The sequence below is a fragment of the Barbus barbus genome (genome assembly GCF_936440315.1).
Source record: "Barbus barbus genome assembly, chromosome: 10".
In the NCBI taxonomy this organism is placed as follows: domain Eukaryota; kingdom Metazoa; phylum Chordata; class Actinopteri; order Cypriniformes; family Cyprinidae; genus Barbus; species Barbus barbus.
In genome coordinates, this window is record NC_136738.1 from 11,412,095 (window position 1) to 11,429,465 (window position 17,371).

Genomic DNA, 17,371 nt, shown 5'->3' on the forward strand with positions numbered 1-17,371 from the left:
CTATAGCATAATGTGAGGTAAACAGCAAAGATAACAAGCTTTTCAAAACTAAAAAAAAAAGAAAAGTAAAACTAAACTGGCTGTCGCTGACAGGACTTGCATGTTTTTTTTTTTTGTTTTTTCTACAAGAATATCAACATGTTAACCTTCTCTGGTTTAAGAAGCGGTCTTTTACTTTAGTTTGAAAACCAAATTCTCCATTGCACTCAGTCTGCTGTGCGCACCTTCGCAGGCTCTACACCTAAAGTACTCGCGCTGAAAGCGCCCCTCTTCATGTGATCAATGAAATCTGACTCCTACAATGTGCCGTGGCTCTGCAGCGCGCGCTGTATGAAGCAGATGCTTTGGAGCAGCGCAGACCATGCACTCGCACAAGTGCGACCATGTCAAATTTTAACTCACACATTCTCAAAAAATGTTCGCAGTCTAGAGCCCTGCCATACTTGCTATATTGAATAAATGTTTGCAGGAATTTCCCTCATTATAAACTTGAAAGCTGCAGGGATGAGTAAAACTGTGATATACACACAATCCCCCACAAAATTCTAGACAGGATTTATTAAAACTCTATTACAGAGATTTGTGAAATAAAATTCCATAATTTTTTAGTAGCCTACCCCCCCCATCTGATGCACGCTGTTAATCACTTAAACTTGTCCACCAATGTGATCGGCTGAATGCTCCTTTACCTCTCCCTCCTCTAATCACATGCCGGATGCATCACCCCGCTTTTTTCCGGGACCTCGAAATTTACAAATTAAGCACTGGTTTAGGCCTTATAATAATTTAACAGGATCGTTTACACCAAGTGACACAGAGCACCATCTTTTCCTCCTTGCATCATGTGACTCTCCATTTTGAAAGCAACTTAACCAAGTGCAACAGCAGAGATACCAAAAAGAAGGAATGACAGGAGTGATAGTGGATCAGGTGTGAGGCTATACATACCATTACTAACCGTTCTTCTAGCAATTTCCCACAGCACAAGTCCAAAGGCCCAGATATCGACACGTTTGTAAGATTCAAAGCAATCTGTCTGAACGGAGTCATTCAGAACCTCAGGGGCCATGTAGCGCTTGGTCCCAACTTTAGGATTATTCCCTATGTCCAGCTCATTTGTGTCCTGAAAATGCATCACGGAGAGACCTGAAGAAGATAAATGTGTGACCAAATGTATCATTATCATATAGTACAGGATCTATCAGTAGCTTTGCACAACACACATTAAGCCACGTAATACAGTCAATTAATAACCATGTCAGAGCAAGGCATACTCTTTTTCAAGGAATTCTGCACATGTCCCTGCATTAAAAACTTGTATATTTGTACAGCGCTTTTTTTGTGTGCATTCTAAATCTAAAAGATCACATGAAATGGTTTGACGAATCCAGCTTTACTGATATCCTTCCTATTGAAATAATTTCCAGATTTTATTTATGATTTGGGAAAGGGGCTCTCATTTTAGAAAGCATTTAATTGCAAATATTTTCATACACCGCTAAGAGCATCATCTAAGATGCTGAGATGTATCTGAGATGCATATGCTGAAATTTATATAATGGGAAAAGCACTTTTCCTTTTTATATGTTGTATTGTACCCTCTTGTGCGGATATACAAAAATTCAGTTTCATGAGACATTAAGTAAACTTCAAGAATGCAGAAAGGACTAGTAACTGAAAAACATTTTTTGAGTATCAAGGGAAAAAAAAATAAAAAAACAGTGCTAAGTGAAAACCTCTAGTCCCATGCAGACAACATGTTTTCAAATCAATGTTCTAAAAAAGAACATGTTCATTTTGTTAACGTGCTTAATGTAGTCTAAAGTGCGCTACAAAAACACGCCTCGTGTTCCACTTCCTGTGTACAGAAGAGTTTGTTAGCTGAAAGCAACCTAATGGGTTTTTTGTTAGGGTTTTAGGGGGAAGCAACTGTGATCAGTTCTAATAACAGCCTGGTGTTACAGAAATGGACTCAGGAACTAAATGAGTGAAGTGAATTTAATAAAGACAAATTAAAGTGTCCATTCTCCAAGAGCAAACAGTGCGCTTCTACTTTCTACTTATTTGCGTATAAAGAGCAACATGTTCCGCGGGTAAATACTGAGGGAACAAACAAATGATTTCACTATTGAAAACTGAACAACAAGTGAGAGATGGATGGAAGTAGGCAACAAAATATTTAGAGATTATAACGGTCATAAAAGTCCATTAATCTGTCCTCTATGATTTACGATTCACTGAGTGATTATAAATATACATAAATATAAAAAATAATCAAGATTTGATGTGAACTTTTTTCTTCTTTTTTTTTTTTTCAAAGAAAAATTTGAGGTTCGTTCAAGTGTAAAGATAAATGGTTCTTTAGGTTGGAAAGGCTTTGGGTTGATTAAGGGGTTTCGGGGGTAACTAAATATTTAGAAAATAGCATCAGATTTGTTGACCACATGACAGTTGCTTATCACTTATGATTGAACTAAATCGGTGTTGTAAGAAAGTAGTTCTAACATATTTGAGATGAAAACCTGAGATAAACGTATGCATACTTTAACCATAATGTGTTATTATTTTGATTAGAACTACAGTGATTATTGACAATTTAATGCAAATTTTAAAGTGCAATTATTCAACTGTCTGCTGTCAGTTACAACACATAACCTTAGATCACGTGTTTTTTTTATAATGTTTGCTGACATTGTCCAAAATACACTTCACAGTAATATTTAAATAAATATTCTAATATGAATGGCATATGAAACAAAAGCATGCATATAATAACTGATTTTGCTTCAAGCTATTCTTACCAAGGTCCGCAATGCAGCACTGGCCGTTTTTGTTCACCAAAATATTTTTGCTTTTTAGGTCTCTGTGAGCAATGGCTGGTTTGCCCTGTGTGCCAAAGATCTCCACGTGCAGATGGGCCAGGCCACTGGCAATGGAGAGTGCCATCCGCAAACAGGCAGAAGCATCCAGCATGCTGAGTTGCAGGTAATCGTAGAGAGAGCCCATCTCATGAAAATGTGTGATTAGCCACAACTGAGTGCTGGAGTTACGCGATGTCATATCGGACGCAATAAAGCCTGAGAAAAATACAAAGTAAACTTGATTTAAAGTGTTACTCCACCCCAAAATGAAAATTTTGTCATTAATGACTTACCCCCATGTCGTTCCAAACCCGTAAAAGCTTTGTTTGTCTTCGGAACACAATTTAAGATATTTTGGATGAAAACCAGGAGGTTTGTGACTATCCAATTGACCACCAAGTAATTATCAGCCGCGCCACAAGGATACGTTTTGTGTATTTATGCTTTGATTTGAACTAAATTAGCGTATCCTTTTGGCGCAGCTGATATAGAGGAGCGTACACCGTTTGCGTCCAGGGGGTAATCTCTAAAATGGCGCTACGCTGATGCGGAGAGACAGAGGGGAGACTAATTGTAAAAAAAAAAAGTCGTTATTTTTATTTTCTTTGCATACAAAAAGTATTCTCGTCGCATCATAAAATTCATATTGCACCACTGATGGCAGACGGACTATCCTGACGATGCTTTTCATACTTTTGTGGGCCTTGACAGTGGTAATTACTTGGCAGTCAATGGGACAGTCACAAACCTCCTGGTTTTCATCTAAAATATCTTAATTTGTATTCCAAAGATGAACGAAGCTTTTACGGGTTTGGAACAACATGGGGCTAAGTAATTAATGACAAAACTTTCATTTTGGGGTGGAGTAACCTTTTAAGGTAAAGTTATGATTGAGCGAAACTATCATATTTTATTGTTGTTTTAGGTTACAAAACAGAGGTATCCTAAAGAAAGCATATATCATTTCTATGGGTTTTATAAAAGGTTTCATTATAAATTGATTTACCCAGAATGTTCTCATGTCGAAGCAGGACAGTGTTGTAGATTTCTGTCTCCCTGAACCAGGATTTCTCATCTCGAGACGAGAATATTTTAACAGCCACACTTTCTCCCTGCCACTGACCTCTCCAGACCTCTCCATACCGACCTTTGCCTGACAGAAAACACACAAACACATTTGAGGACATACTCTCGAAAGTGAGGTTGTCAAATATATGTAACTATAGCCTAGAAATTTGGTGTTTAAATCAGTTTAAAATGAGCTGCTAACCTGTACAACAAAATCTTAGAAACACTTTATGCACACATACATAAGAAAGAATGATGGAAAGATGGTGTGAGCACATACCAACACACTCGCTGAGAGTGATCTGTCTGGCTACTGTTCTCTGAACCAGGAAAGGTAGTCCAGAGCCACTACCAGATGTACAGGAATGATCCAACAGATCCTGAGAGAGAAATATAAAAGATAAAGAAATATACAGATGTACATTAACTCTAGTACAGCTACATTTGTTCATTTGGACCCTGCAATACACACACTTATACACTAGAGGGCACTCAATGAACTGCCACATTCCAATGAGGAAAAAATGCACCAGAGGCCAAAACCACAAGAACCATGATAACCATATGTTTGCATCATGGAGAGAGACTTTTAGAGAACAGAATTGAAAAACACAGGGAATAATTACTGCTCAATCCTGAACAAATGTGGTAGCTTCAGATCTAGCCACCCTTCAGGTCCTTAGAATCACTGTCTGAACACATTAATCAACAATTTTAGTGTATCAGAGCAGTAACCTCCTAGGCCTCGGAGAACAGATTTTAAGTATAATAACGTCTCATTCCCAGCACTGGCACAGACTTTTAATTATTCTCAGGCAAACATTAGAACGCTGAATATTTGCTTTGGTTGCCAAGCACTCCACAGAGATCCTTGAAAATAGCTTGAAAAAGATCCAACAACAGCAACTAAAGAGCCAGCTCAGCAAACATACATCACAATATACAAACTCACCAAAACCCTGCAACTTTTCTGCAGAAATTTGTTTAAACAGAGAAATGCTGGGGTTTCAGATGTGGTGTTTGTTAGTTTCATAAAACATTTTATCATATGTCAGCATAAACCAAATCTTGTTGGTATTACAAACCATTCAATACACAAAAAGTGGATTCCAGATGTTAAATTGCTGTAAATATTTCCATGGATTTATGAGATGTTTCATTGATTAATCAGCTAAAAGTATTTGTTCAAAATAGGGATGTCAATGTTCGATCTTTTCCACGATCGATCGTCGTTTAAATTAACCATCAATCGATTAATCGTTAACCTTAATACTGCGAAATGCATCTATTGCAGTGCATATTCACCAGCATGACAGGATGTGCAAATGCCACTAAAAACGCAGGATTTCTCACCCGAATTAAAGGGGTTTTAGTCTAAATAAAAGGCTATTGTAAAATGAATAGATGTGATTATGATCATTTGATAAAATTAAGAGAGTGCACGGTAGTAGGCTTACGGATCATTTTACTTTGCTGGCTGTTTCATTAGGGCTGGGTGAAATGGCCTAAAAAAAAAATCCCTGATTTTTTCACAAAAAATCCGATTTAAGATTTAAATTGATTTCCCCCCCCCCCCCCACTTAAAATCAATCTGCAGATGACAAAGAAATTGTTCAAAACAAGTTCGAACTTTACGACGTGTCTATTTACACTAAGTGCAAATAGCCCGCCTTGTTGGCAAAGGCTATTTACACTAACTCCACCCACCAACATGTGATTGAGTTAGTCAACAAAAAGATGCCCCTATAGCATCAATTTCAGTGGTGTAGATGTTAAGGCTCATTCTTTATGATGCGATCGACCTGAGTTCGAGCCCGCCTTTTACCAAACTTTTTTCTCCATTTTCAAATCTCATATCGCATCGGAAAGGCATTTATTTTCAATACAAATTAAGGAAATAATCAAAAAGTTGAAAATAAAGGTATTGGGTAGGGTTGGGGTAGGTGTAGGGAGGGCTTTATTGTCCCAATAAGATGGCATCCATTTAATAATTTGAATTGAGTCAAATTTATTTATATAGCATCTTTCACAATGTGTCACAAAGTGCTTTACAACACTATCAGTAAAACAAATCAAACATACATTCAATCAAAAATAAAATAAAAGCATAAAGACAAAACAAATTAGAGACTGAATATCTCAGAAATTTCATAACAGCCAAACTGTACTGTTAATTAAAAGTTTGTCCAAATGGGTGCGTCTTTAGGTGTCTTTTAAAAGAGTCTACAGAGCCCATTGTTCTAAGTTTTAGAGGGAGAGAGTTCCACAGCCTTGGAGCCACAGCACAAAAAGCACAATTACCTTTTGTCTTAAGACGTGTTCTAGGAATAGTTAGAAGGTCCAGGTTAGAAGACCTTAAAAACCGACCAAGAGAATGTGCATATAATAGTATAATGTCTTATAATAATTAAAACTATAATTTACACAATACGTTTTTATTGTGTACGGTTTTATAATATACTACAATACTGAGGTGCAGATAATTGCCACTATTTGCAATAAATAGCCTAGCATAAATAGCAGAAAATCTTGCTATTTTAACAGTGTAAATAGAATCCATCGCTATTTGCACTTAGTGTAAATAGTATCTATTGCTAAGAAAATATGCTATTTGCACTTATTAGTATAAATAGAATCTAATTGCTATTTACACTCAGTGCTCACTGATAGCTGCTGCCCTAACTTTATTTTGTTTTGATTTTCCCCTCTGGGATTTGATCTGGATTTCCCCCCTTGGGGTTAAAGTGCAATCAGAAACAACAAGCCAAAAAGACAGTGAAAATGTAACATAAAATAACGTTACATAACATAAAATGTAACGTAGACCTTATTAAAATGTAATAAGACATAAAATTATGTGACGCCCTTTGGTTTGAATCGTGAATCAGTATTCAGAAAGGCACAGAAAACAAATAACGATTGCTAACAATTGCCCGTTACATTACCAGTGTTTCCCACAGACTTGGACTTTATTTGTGGCTGCATATATGCAAATTAATTATCTGCCAGCAGGAGGCGCTTGTAGAGCACAGAGAAATAGCGGTTTCCCCGGTAACTGTTCACAAATTAGCGCTCTGCTCACAAATGCTGCTTTATCAGACATCTAAAATTTTCTGAAGACAGCCGGTTTCCTTCAGAAATGCAGTGATATAAAGACACCCGCACCGTGATTCGATTCTGAAACGTGCAGTGCTTGCTTATTCAACTAAGTCAAAGCTTTTTGAAAAAAAAATCTATTTGTGGCGGTCAGTTTTGATATTGTGGCAGGCCACCACAAATAAATCAATGTATGGGAAACACTGCATTACAGAACATGCAATTTCACTTAGCCTACCACATAGAGTAAGGAGAGATGACTGAGGACGATGACGAATGATTTGCAGATCCTGAGCACCATGACAAACATCTAATCTTGTAAAATGTGTGGTAAGTAGGCTACTGCCGCTCCATAGTAAAAACAGAGTGCGTGCGATCGCCAATCTCGAAAGTGAAACTAAAAAGCCATCGTGCATTCAAAAGCAGTTTCAATGCCATGCATAATAGCGGCTCCCTGATGTCCGCAATTATGATTACCTAATGATATAACTGAGAGAGAAAGTATTGATATTTATCTCCTATATCGTATTTATTGGAGTTCTGTAGTACACGTCTTATGTGTTTATTTTTTTAGAAAAAACGATTTTCATTCAAACAAGACGACATAAACTACACATTCGTGTTAATGTTTGCAATTGACATTATTGGCATTTAAAATAAAATGTTCCCAAACGTAACTGCGGCTCGTGGGGCTGCGCCGCGCGGTCAGAGAACCGCTTCTATGGGTGGAGCTACAGAAAACGCTGCTGCTCACCTGAAGCATTTTAATGCGAGTATGACACAAGTGAGGTACAAAGCTTTGTTTATAAGATAAATAATGGGTTAGAAGGCACATGTTGCATTGTGACTGCGTTTGCATTCATGCTGTTCGATACCTGTACATTTAAAGCCATACACGGCTTTATGTTATTTTCTGCCGGTTGGTCACGAGTTTCCAGGAATTTAATATTTATTGTTTCTTTTCCCAAATTCTCGCCGTCTCACCCTCTAATTTCGGAGGTTCATTTTATTGTCGTTCACTTTTAGTCACTGTTTTCGCATCTCTTACTGTGGTAAACATGCGGGGGGAAATTAAAGATTTTGTGGCCATGAATTAAGGATTCGTTCCTATGACTTAATTCGTTCCCTTATTTTAGTTAAATCATGGGTTTTCTAGGGAACAAATCAATGAAACATGGACAGTGCCCACAAATTATTAAGTCGAACATAGAAACTAATTAAATTAAGAATTATAGTCTATGTATAGCCTAGACCTGTTCTGCTCATGTCCCGCAGCCCTGTCAAAGCGCAGAGCCCGGTATGAAACAATTATATCTGGGGAAAATATGACTTAGTTACTACATTTCAATACAAAATACATTTATGGGCACTTTTAGTCTTGTGAAGTTGAATAAAAAAAACTTGTTCAAAAGTCACGTAACAGTCTCGTAAATTTAAATAATTTGTCTAGTTTTAAGGTCTGTAAGAGGACAAACTTAGATTACAAGAGAAATTGTTAATATTATACATTTTTCCGACCTGCAATGAACAAATGTAATTTCCACCAAATCTCAATATACAGCTGTTATTTAAATATAGAATAACTTAAGTCACTCAAGAATGGTCTAATGGATCATTTTTGCAACTAGTTTTACCAGTTTTTCCACAATGTACAATAATTATACATTTGTCAATGAGATAAATTAACTGCCCTTAGGACCAAATGCTGAACTGTACACCTGTCACACTCTTAAATTTAATATTGGTTTGGGTAAGAGCTTATTAGAAAACAAATAACTTGAATTTTTATATTAAGTAGAGTGTGGTGGTGGAAATGACAATGAATTAACGTGAATGTAGAGAAACAGCAGAGATATTTATTAGAAAAAGTCTTAAACTCATCACACTCAAACTCAATTCACTAAGTCATTAAATCTGTCAATTGTACTTTGAAACCATAAATGTAATTTCCACCAAAGAGGCAGTGTGGTGGAAATTACATTTCTGTAGTTTCTTGTGAAAAAATGGAAGATAGCTTCACTGATTAGCTTTGAATTAATACTTAGCATTTCATGTCTGCAAAATACTCTTATTTAACTTGTTAAAAATACCCTTGAAGGTACAGCATGTTCGGAAATGACGTAGAATAAATATATTAACTGATCAAGCATTATTTACCTTGATTTTTCTTCATATGTTGTTGATGAAAATTTACATTCCCTCCATGTCCAACATGTGCTCTGATGTCCCTGAACATTTCCATAGAAACCACCTAAACAATCTTTCACACAAACTTTTTAAAGGGACATTACAGTGTTGTGGTGGAAATTACACCAATACTGTGCGACAGCTATATTTTGTATAAAAAGTAACATTGATAGTGGTCTCACATTAAATACTATAATGTATTTTAATTCTTTTACTAGTGCTTAATTCAGGTACATTAATAGTTACCAGATGTGTCATATTTTTAAACTGTATTTTCATTGTTGAAGTTTAAAAGTCTGGGTGTGCGACAAGGCGAAAACAATGATTTTGACACCTATAAGGATGAAAAGTATGAAAAAAATCATAATAGAAAGGGAGTAAAAAGTTTTTAAGGTGGTTGTATTGTTAGTTTGACAAAGAAAGAGGAATTTGTCCAAAATTATATGCATTTTAAAAAATATGACCAAAGAACATAAAAGTGCCCATAGTCTAAGAATCACCCATATATTGTTTCTGTTTTAATGCACTTTTAAAGCTTGGATCACATTAAAAGCGTAATTTGTACGTTAGTGTATTATTTTCGCCACAGATCCAGCCCCGTGTTTTGCACATGAGCCGCAAAATTAAACCAAAATTAAACTGCTTAAATCGACCATCGATAGCTTTAATCGATTGCATCTCTCATCGACAATTAAACGATCGTCAATTAATTGTTGACATCCCTAGTTTAAAAAAACTAACAAAAAAACATGGTATTACCATGGTGCGTGTCCTTATATTTTTTGGTAGTGTAACCACATATCAGCTATTTATTGTAGTCCTTTAATAGAGCCTAAGCCTGCTAAAGGGATAGTTCACCCAAAAATTAAAATTACCCCATGATTTACTTACCCTGAAGCCACCCTAGGTGAATACGACTTTCTTCTTTCAGACCAATACAATCGGAATTTATATTAAAAAAAAATATCATGGCTCTTCCAAGCTTTGTAATTACAAAAGTGGTCAAGATTTTGAAGCAAAATGAAGTGTATAAATCCATAATAAAAAGTGCTCAACATGGCTCTGGGGGGGTTAATAAAGTCCTTCTGAAGTGAAGTTCTACTTAGAAGGCCTTTATTAACCCCCCGGATCCATGTAGACTACTTTTTTGTAACTATTTGTGTTTCTTTGTAATTTTGCTTCAAAATATTGACCACCATTCACTTCCATTATAAAGCTTGGAAGAGCCAAGCTTTACTTGATATTTTACTTTGATTTAAGCACATTGAGCGCATGCTGAATAGTACAGACTGATAACAGACTTTGGTATTTGTAGATTTTTCTCACCGCGAGTGTGCTCTCTCCCACGTTAGACGCAATCAGACCATCGATGGTGCCTTGAGCATCTTGAGCGGTCAGATGCTCCATCTGGTGATGGTGAATACAACGGAAGATCAAGATAGCCACACCAGACAGGAATATCAGAACGATGACTGGAGCCACAATCACAATGATCAGCGTTGTCACACTATAGTTGGGGCCCTCCACCACTGAGAGACACACAGAGATTTAAAAAGAAACCATTTTACCTTAAGGAGGGGTAAGTCTCACAAACAAAAAATCTCACAAACAAATCAAACTCATGTGACATTTTCATGACATTAAGCACATTTGATCCCTATATTTCACTGTAATATAAAAAAATAAAGATGTTTCTCTCTTTCGTCACGATGAGTTCTTGAGCATTGCCAATTTAATTTTTTTCCATATTGACAAAAACAATAAAACAAGATGCAAGGTTTCAACAGTCATGGAAAACCCAGAAACAACAGGGAGTTTTAAAATTGTGTCAAATCATGGATAATGTATATCAAACGTTTATATCATGTATTGTCCTGTAGAGTAAAAAAAAAAAAAAAAAAGAAGCTCAACCTCTAATTAAACACACTTGCAAGTACTGTTCAAGCAATTCTGAAGCCTTTGTTTAGATTTTTCAGGTATGCTTGATTAGGGACGGAGCTCATCATAAAAGCTACATGCAAACTAATTATAAATGAACAAAATGCATGTCAAGCCACAGAAGAACTCGTTTTGATTGAGCATACAGTGTGTAAGAAAATTGACCATTTGCAAAGAGCTTGATTGACAGGTGATCTGACCAATCAGAACGCGGAGATTATGCGCCACTGCTGCCATCCGCCATCTTGCCTGACATCTACATCTCCATAGAAATCCATATTAAAACGGGGTAAAACAGATTGACTGGATTGAAACTTTTTCAATATAAATAAATATAAAACTGTGCGGAGGGTTAAGCTGTGCTGTTGTTGGCCACAGGAACGGTAATAAGCTAATGAATTCGTTTAAAGTACTTGTTTTGCATACAAGAAATCTGTCATGTCCGGCACTGTATGCATGGCTTGCAGCGCTCAAGTTAAAATACTGATTGTGAAATAATAAAATAATATGTTAAGACGTGTGCTCTTATTCTGTGGACAAAATCTTGTGAACTTCGCCCTGATCGGGAGCTGTGCACGTGCGCTCATCTGTTTTCAATGCAGCTAACTTCACGTTGCGTCATGTCATCTTCCCTCTCATTAAACTATGACAGGTCCTTTACTGCAAAATGACAGTCATTTCGACACTGTAAAGTTATGAAACTATGGCGCCATATGCTTTTTAAAACCATTTTCATAGGTTTCACGTTATATTGTCGGCTCGGAAAATATGCAAATGTGCATGCCCAGTAGACGCCCAGTAGTATCCCTTCTAGCCTTAACCACAAATCAGACATGAGAGTAGATTAACTTCGCTGGTCTTAAACTTGAAATGATGTGTGACACGGTTTAAATAAAATACTTTCTGATGTTTATTCATGTTCATATCATGCTTTAAGTAAATATGAACAGACGAACGGTTTACATGTTTGAACTGAGGAAAAAAAGTGATCTGTCATGACACATTAAAGAGCCACAAAATGGTATTTATTGTTTGAATGTCCTTAAAAATGACCAAATTTGAAAGCTGAAAGTCTGAGACCTTGTTTCATATCAGAAGTAACCTGCTCTGTCTTGTCTGTGGTGTGTTGTCAGTTTCCTCTTTGCTCTGCGATGTATTTTTCACTGCATGAGAACATATGTAGTGTGAGAGCAGGGTTGTTTGTCGGTCATGGCAACAGTAAGTAAGGAGGTCTTTGCGAATGGTCAATTAAATAAAAAATAAATGTGTATGAATATGGAATGTGGAGGTGAAGGTGTAAGAGGTTAATGCCTGTTACCTCGTACAGGAAGTTTCACAGTGAGGTTTATGTTGCACAGATGAGCCTGACAGCACTCCACTATCTGGTCAGGTGACGGAGGTGTTTTACAGGTCATCCTGCCCTGCTCATACACCTTAAAACAGCCCTTCTGAGACACTGGTGTCCCATCACTCAGTGTCAAAGAGGAGAAACACTGCTGACCCTTACAGCGGTCCCCCGTTGCACATGATCGACCCTCACACACACATTCGTGCTCTGTTGGGGTCACCCTTAACTCCTCATCTAGATAGAAGAGAAGATAAAAATAAAAATAAAAACACAATTGTGTGTTGTGTTACACCCTCAACTAATGTTTTTCAATGCATTGAACATTTAATTAAAAACTACTTTAATGAAACTGTATTGGCAACCCTTTTTTATTTTCTTAATTGCAACTTATATTTCCAAGTGAAAATTTTTTAAATTTAATTTATAAATTAAAAATGTTTTAGGGGCCAGCACACTACTTTCTTAATGTGAATCCTGCACAATTTCCAACAGATATACAGTGAGTAAAATAAGTATTGAACATGTATTGAAGACCATTTTTCTTACTAAATATATTTCTAAAGGTGCTGTTGACTTCAAAATTTCACCAGATGTTTGTACATATGTAGAGCACTAAACGTGTTGATTGTATGTTTGTTTAAATGCAGAGGGTTCTTGTCTGAGAGAGGAAACAGCACAGAGGTAAACAGGACCTAGACAAAAGGGACTAATTGTCTTCATTCAAACCATCTACTCCTCTTATTCTATGGTCAAACGGATTAATTGTTTGCGGATTCAGATTCCTCATTGCTTCACTTAAGATCCGCTGGTCTCATTTTCCACTCTAAAGACTGATCTCACTATGACAAAATGCTACTTATGGTCATATCTATGAACTGATGGACTTGCTGGACTTAATTGATGTTTCACTTGTTGATGTGAATGAGTGACTCAAAGCTTGCATTTAATACACATGGCTCACTGAAATGAATTAGTCTCTGTGGTCCCTCAATCTTTATGTGGCATCAAAAAGTTAGGTGTTACATAAAATATGGCGCCCTGAAGAAAGAAAAGTACAATCTGAATTTTGAACTGAACTGAATTTTGATGACAAAAATTCAACTTTCTGCGAGTCATGCTGTTTTATTGATTATAGTAACATAACATTACAGTCAATTTAGGCTTTAAAGATAGTTATTTCCAAAGATTCATTAGTTACAAAATGGCCACCTTCCAGAAAGAGACAGAGGGTGAGCATCCTTTAATCCCAGACTACTCTTCAGAACCTTTCACCACTCATTGTGAACCAATCCAAGACCTTATTCATTCGCTAAGTAGCTTGTAATTGGAAAATGAACCTGAAAATGTGGAACAAGAATGTGATTTCGATGACTCTCCGTTACCACCTCCTCCCCCAAATGAGGAAGATGAAAGCTTATTAAATATGGTTATGGCTTCAAGGATGCATAAAGTAGAAAGTAAAGTGGAGGGGTTAGAGAATTCATCTGATGTTCGTTTTAAGGATATTCAACACCAGTTGCAGGAGCAAAGTAATAGGATGACTGCCACTGAATGTCAGCTGCAGCACATGGTAAAACAGTACCAAGATCATCAAACAGAGATACAGCAGCTTGAGCACTCACTGTCCACCAAGCTGAAGGATGAATGCAGCCAAGTTAAAGATACTTTGGAAACTAAGGTCCAGGAGTTAGGAAGAGCAATTATGGATTGCCTGAAATGGAGAGATGGCCAGCTGAGGTCACTGATTCAGTCTTATGGGGGAGCTACTTCTACTCCACATTTCATCCAGACCATACTTGACCACAGTTCCTTTTGACCTGTACATTATAAGTAGTGATCGACCGATATTGATTTTTTATAACCGATACCAATTATTTGCATGTTTATGTGCCCGATAACCGATATTTATTTACTGTTATAAAGTAAATAAATGACTGCGTGAAGTAAGTCCATACTTCACTTTGGTTTTTCCTCCTTTCAGTCATCTTAACAAAAAATGTTTTGAGAATTAGCAGTCTTTCATGCAGGGCTCTAGACTCATTCTTCCCACTGATCTCACTTTTGCAACTAACTTTCTCAGTTGGTCGCACGAGCACATAATTTGGTTGCAATTAGTTTTTTGTTTTTGCACATTTGAACATCAATGCATGCTGATGAACTTTTATCGTAGTTTATAGTTATATGGTAACGAAAGTGTTCAACATTCAACTCGTTCTTTTTTATCAGTATTATTTGTGATTTAAATTTTGTGAACAGGAATTCCTTTTTTCGTGCGCTTTCACTTTCAAATTTGCAATCTTGGTGTCACATTTTACAAGAAAAGATAATTGTCTGTTTTGCTTATGTCTATACACCTTTCATTTTTTAAGACTAAAACAAAAGATGGATTCATTGTTATTCTTAATTACAAAGCATAACAACAATAAAACAGTACGTTGACAATGATAAACTAGCTTACATAACATTTATCAACAAAAACGAATAAGACGAGGCGTGGCACAGGACACATCACATGCTGTACTATATACCGAGTATATTACAGAATGTTTAGCAAACTCTGAGGAAGCAAATAAATATTAATATTATTATTTTTTTTAATTAAGGAAAGCCTCCATAGCATAACGTGAGGTAAACAGCAAAGATAACAAGCTTCTCAAAACGAAAACAAAAAGAAAAGTAAAACTAAACTGGCTGTCGCTGACAGGACTTGCATGATTTTTTCTACAAGAATACCACCGTTCACCTTCTCTGATTTAAGAAGCGGTCTTTTACTTTAGTTTGAAAACTAAATCCTCTGTTGCGCTCCGTCTGCGATGCGCACCTTCGCGCTCGTGCTGACGCGCCAAGTATAAACCAGGCTCTACCCACGACGCGCTCGCGCTGAAAGCACCTCTCTTCACGTGATCAGTGAAATCTGACTCCTGCTATAATGTGCTGCGGCTGGCAGCGCGCGCTGTATGAAGCAGATGCTTTGGAGCAGCGCAGACCATGCACTCGTACAAATGTGGCCACGTCAAATTTTAACTCGCAAAATATTACCATTTTGGTCGCAGTCTAGAGCCCTGTCATGTTAAATTTAATCTTCCTATTACAACAATAAAAAACATTTTATTTATAAAAAGCTTTAGCAGCAACACTAATATTAGCAGTAAGCAAAATAAACATAGAATGTCTAATGTTTTCAAATGGAGAAAATAAAGCATACAGTTTTAGTAGGTTTATAAGCTGTTTAATAGGCTAAAGAGTGAAGAATAATTCACTGGATAGTGTTAATTCACGGAATAATATTCTCTGGAATATTGGAATATAACAAGCATTGTATTTTATTGCATTTCTCAACTGGCATGCTCTAAATTATGCTGCTGACAGCGCGGTTTATCTATGCATTTACATACAACTATAGGCTACTCAAACTGCGATCGATTGCAGAGAATTTCCAAAGAGTTGTATTAATTTAGATGTTTATAAACGAAATAATGGTTATATAGTAAGTGTTAATACAATTTAGGGTGCTTCAAAAAAGTTAATCTTGTTAAAAGTTACATGCAGTGGCCGTGCTGAGCATTTCTTGAGCATCAACCCGCTGAGTGAACTGCAATATGAAAGCAGCTTCACGAGACTAATGATGAGCATATAGACAACAGAGAGAGAATTAAATTCAATGCTTTTATTTCCAACACGCAATCATTCATGGCTGTATTATTTAATTCATGCAAAGTTACATCTTTATTGGGAGAGGACTTGACGGATTATCTACGTGACTCCGACTTCACGAGACTAATAGACCACAGAGAGAGAATTCAATTCAGCGCTTTTATTTCCAACATGCGCTAATTCATGGCTGTGTTATTTCAGGCAAAGTTATATCTTTATAGGGACAGGGCTTGACAGAGTATCTTATTTATCATATTTCTTAGAGCCAAGTTGCATAAACTATATATCAGGCATTTATGTAATACATCTAATTTGTGCATTAATGACTGTAATATTAAATAGTTTACTAACTACAGCAAATCAAGTACCTACATGCTGTTGTTGTTTTGTCTCCCCTTAGATGCGCTGCAATTGCGATCCTGCGCGCAATTCTCAAAACGCCCACAAGATGGCTGTGTTTATCGGGGAATCCGATATTACAAAACCGATATCCGATTATGGAAAAATGCTTAAATATCGGGAAAATATCGGTAAATCGATATATCGGTCGATCTCTAATTATAAGACCTCCATCAAAATAGAGTTTCCAAAATTTGGAAGTTTAGATGGAGAAGATCGCATTACGTACCTGGAGCGATGTGATGAATATCTGGCTATACAACTTTGAATGACTCTGAAATCTTATCCATGCTTCCCTTCTGTGTTAACACATACAGCTAAAGACTGGTGGGTGGCAGAAAAGTAGAAGGTGAGAACATGGTCACAATTTAAGTCTGCTTTTCTTCAATCCTTTCTGTCTGATGATCACAAGGTCAAAGTGGAAAGAAGGATCAGAGAAAGGAAACAAAGAGTTGATGAAAGCATCAGGACGTTTGCGTACCAGTACCGAGCCTTGTGTTTGAGGTTGAAGCCTTCCATGACGGAACGTGAGATCCTCCAAGCAACTCTCTGAAACCGCAATCCAAGAATTGCCAGTATTTTAAGAGGTACTGTAACTACTGTAGATGATTTGGTACAGGTAAGAACGCTTATAGAAAGAGATATCAGCTAAGAAAGAGCCTTCTGGAGGCAGAGACAGCAAGAACAAAACTCAAAGCCTTCTGAAACCGGTAAAATCACAAAAGGACGACAACCCAATCTACACATAGCTGTTTGTTCAGAGAACAGCGGAAAGCCACTAACGACGTTAACGTTGCCCATAACCATCAGAGGCCATCAA

General features: G+C 36.8%; 1 protein-coding gene across 2 annotated transcripts in view; it reads right to left on the reverse strand.

Moving 5' to 3' along the window:
* LOC306876212 (activin receptor type-1-like) overlaps positions 1 to 17,371 on the reverse strand; it is an 87,208-nt gene that overhangs the window by 18,146 nt on the left and 51,691 nt on the right. For both annotated transcript variants that reach the window (XR_013784807.1, XM_079427217.1), the window contains exons 3-8: positions 12,469 to 12,732; positions 10,539 to 10,741; positions 4,210 to 4,309; positions 3,868 to 4,014; positions 2,802 to 3,077; positions 949 to 1,146 (exon numbers count right to left, since the gene is read on the reverse strand). Coding sequence is in view for 1 of the 2 variants with exons in the window: in XM_079427217.1 (XP_079283343.1) it covers positions 949 to 1,146; positions 2,802 to 3,077; positions 3,868 to 4,014; positions 4,210 to 4,309; positions 10,539 to 10,741; positions 12,469 to 12,732 (1,188 nt within the window). In the remaining variant the exon portion in view is untranslated. The remainder of the gene's footprint in view (positions 1 to 948; positions 1,147 to 2,801; positions 3,078 to 3,867; positions 4,015 to 4,209; positions 4,310 to 10,538; positions 10,742 to 12,468; positions 12,733 to 17,371) is intronic.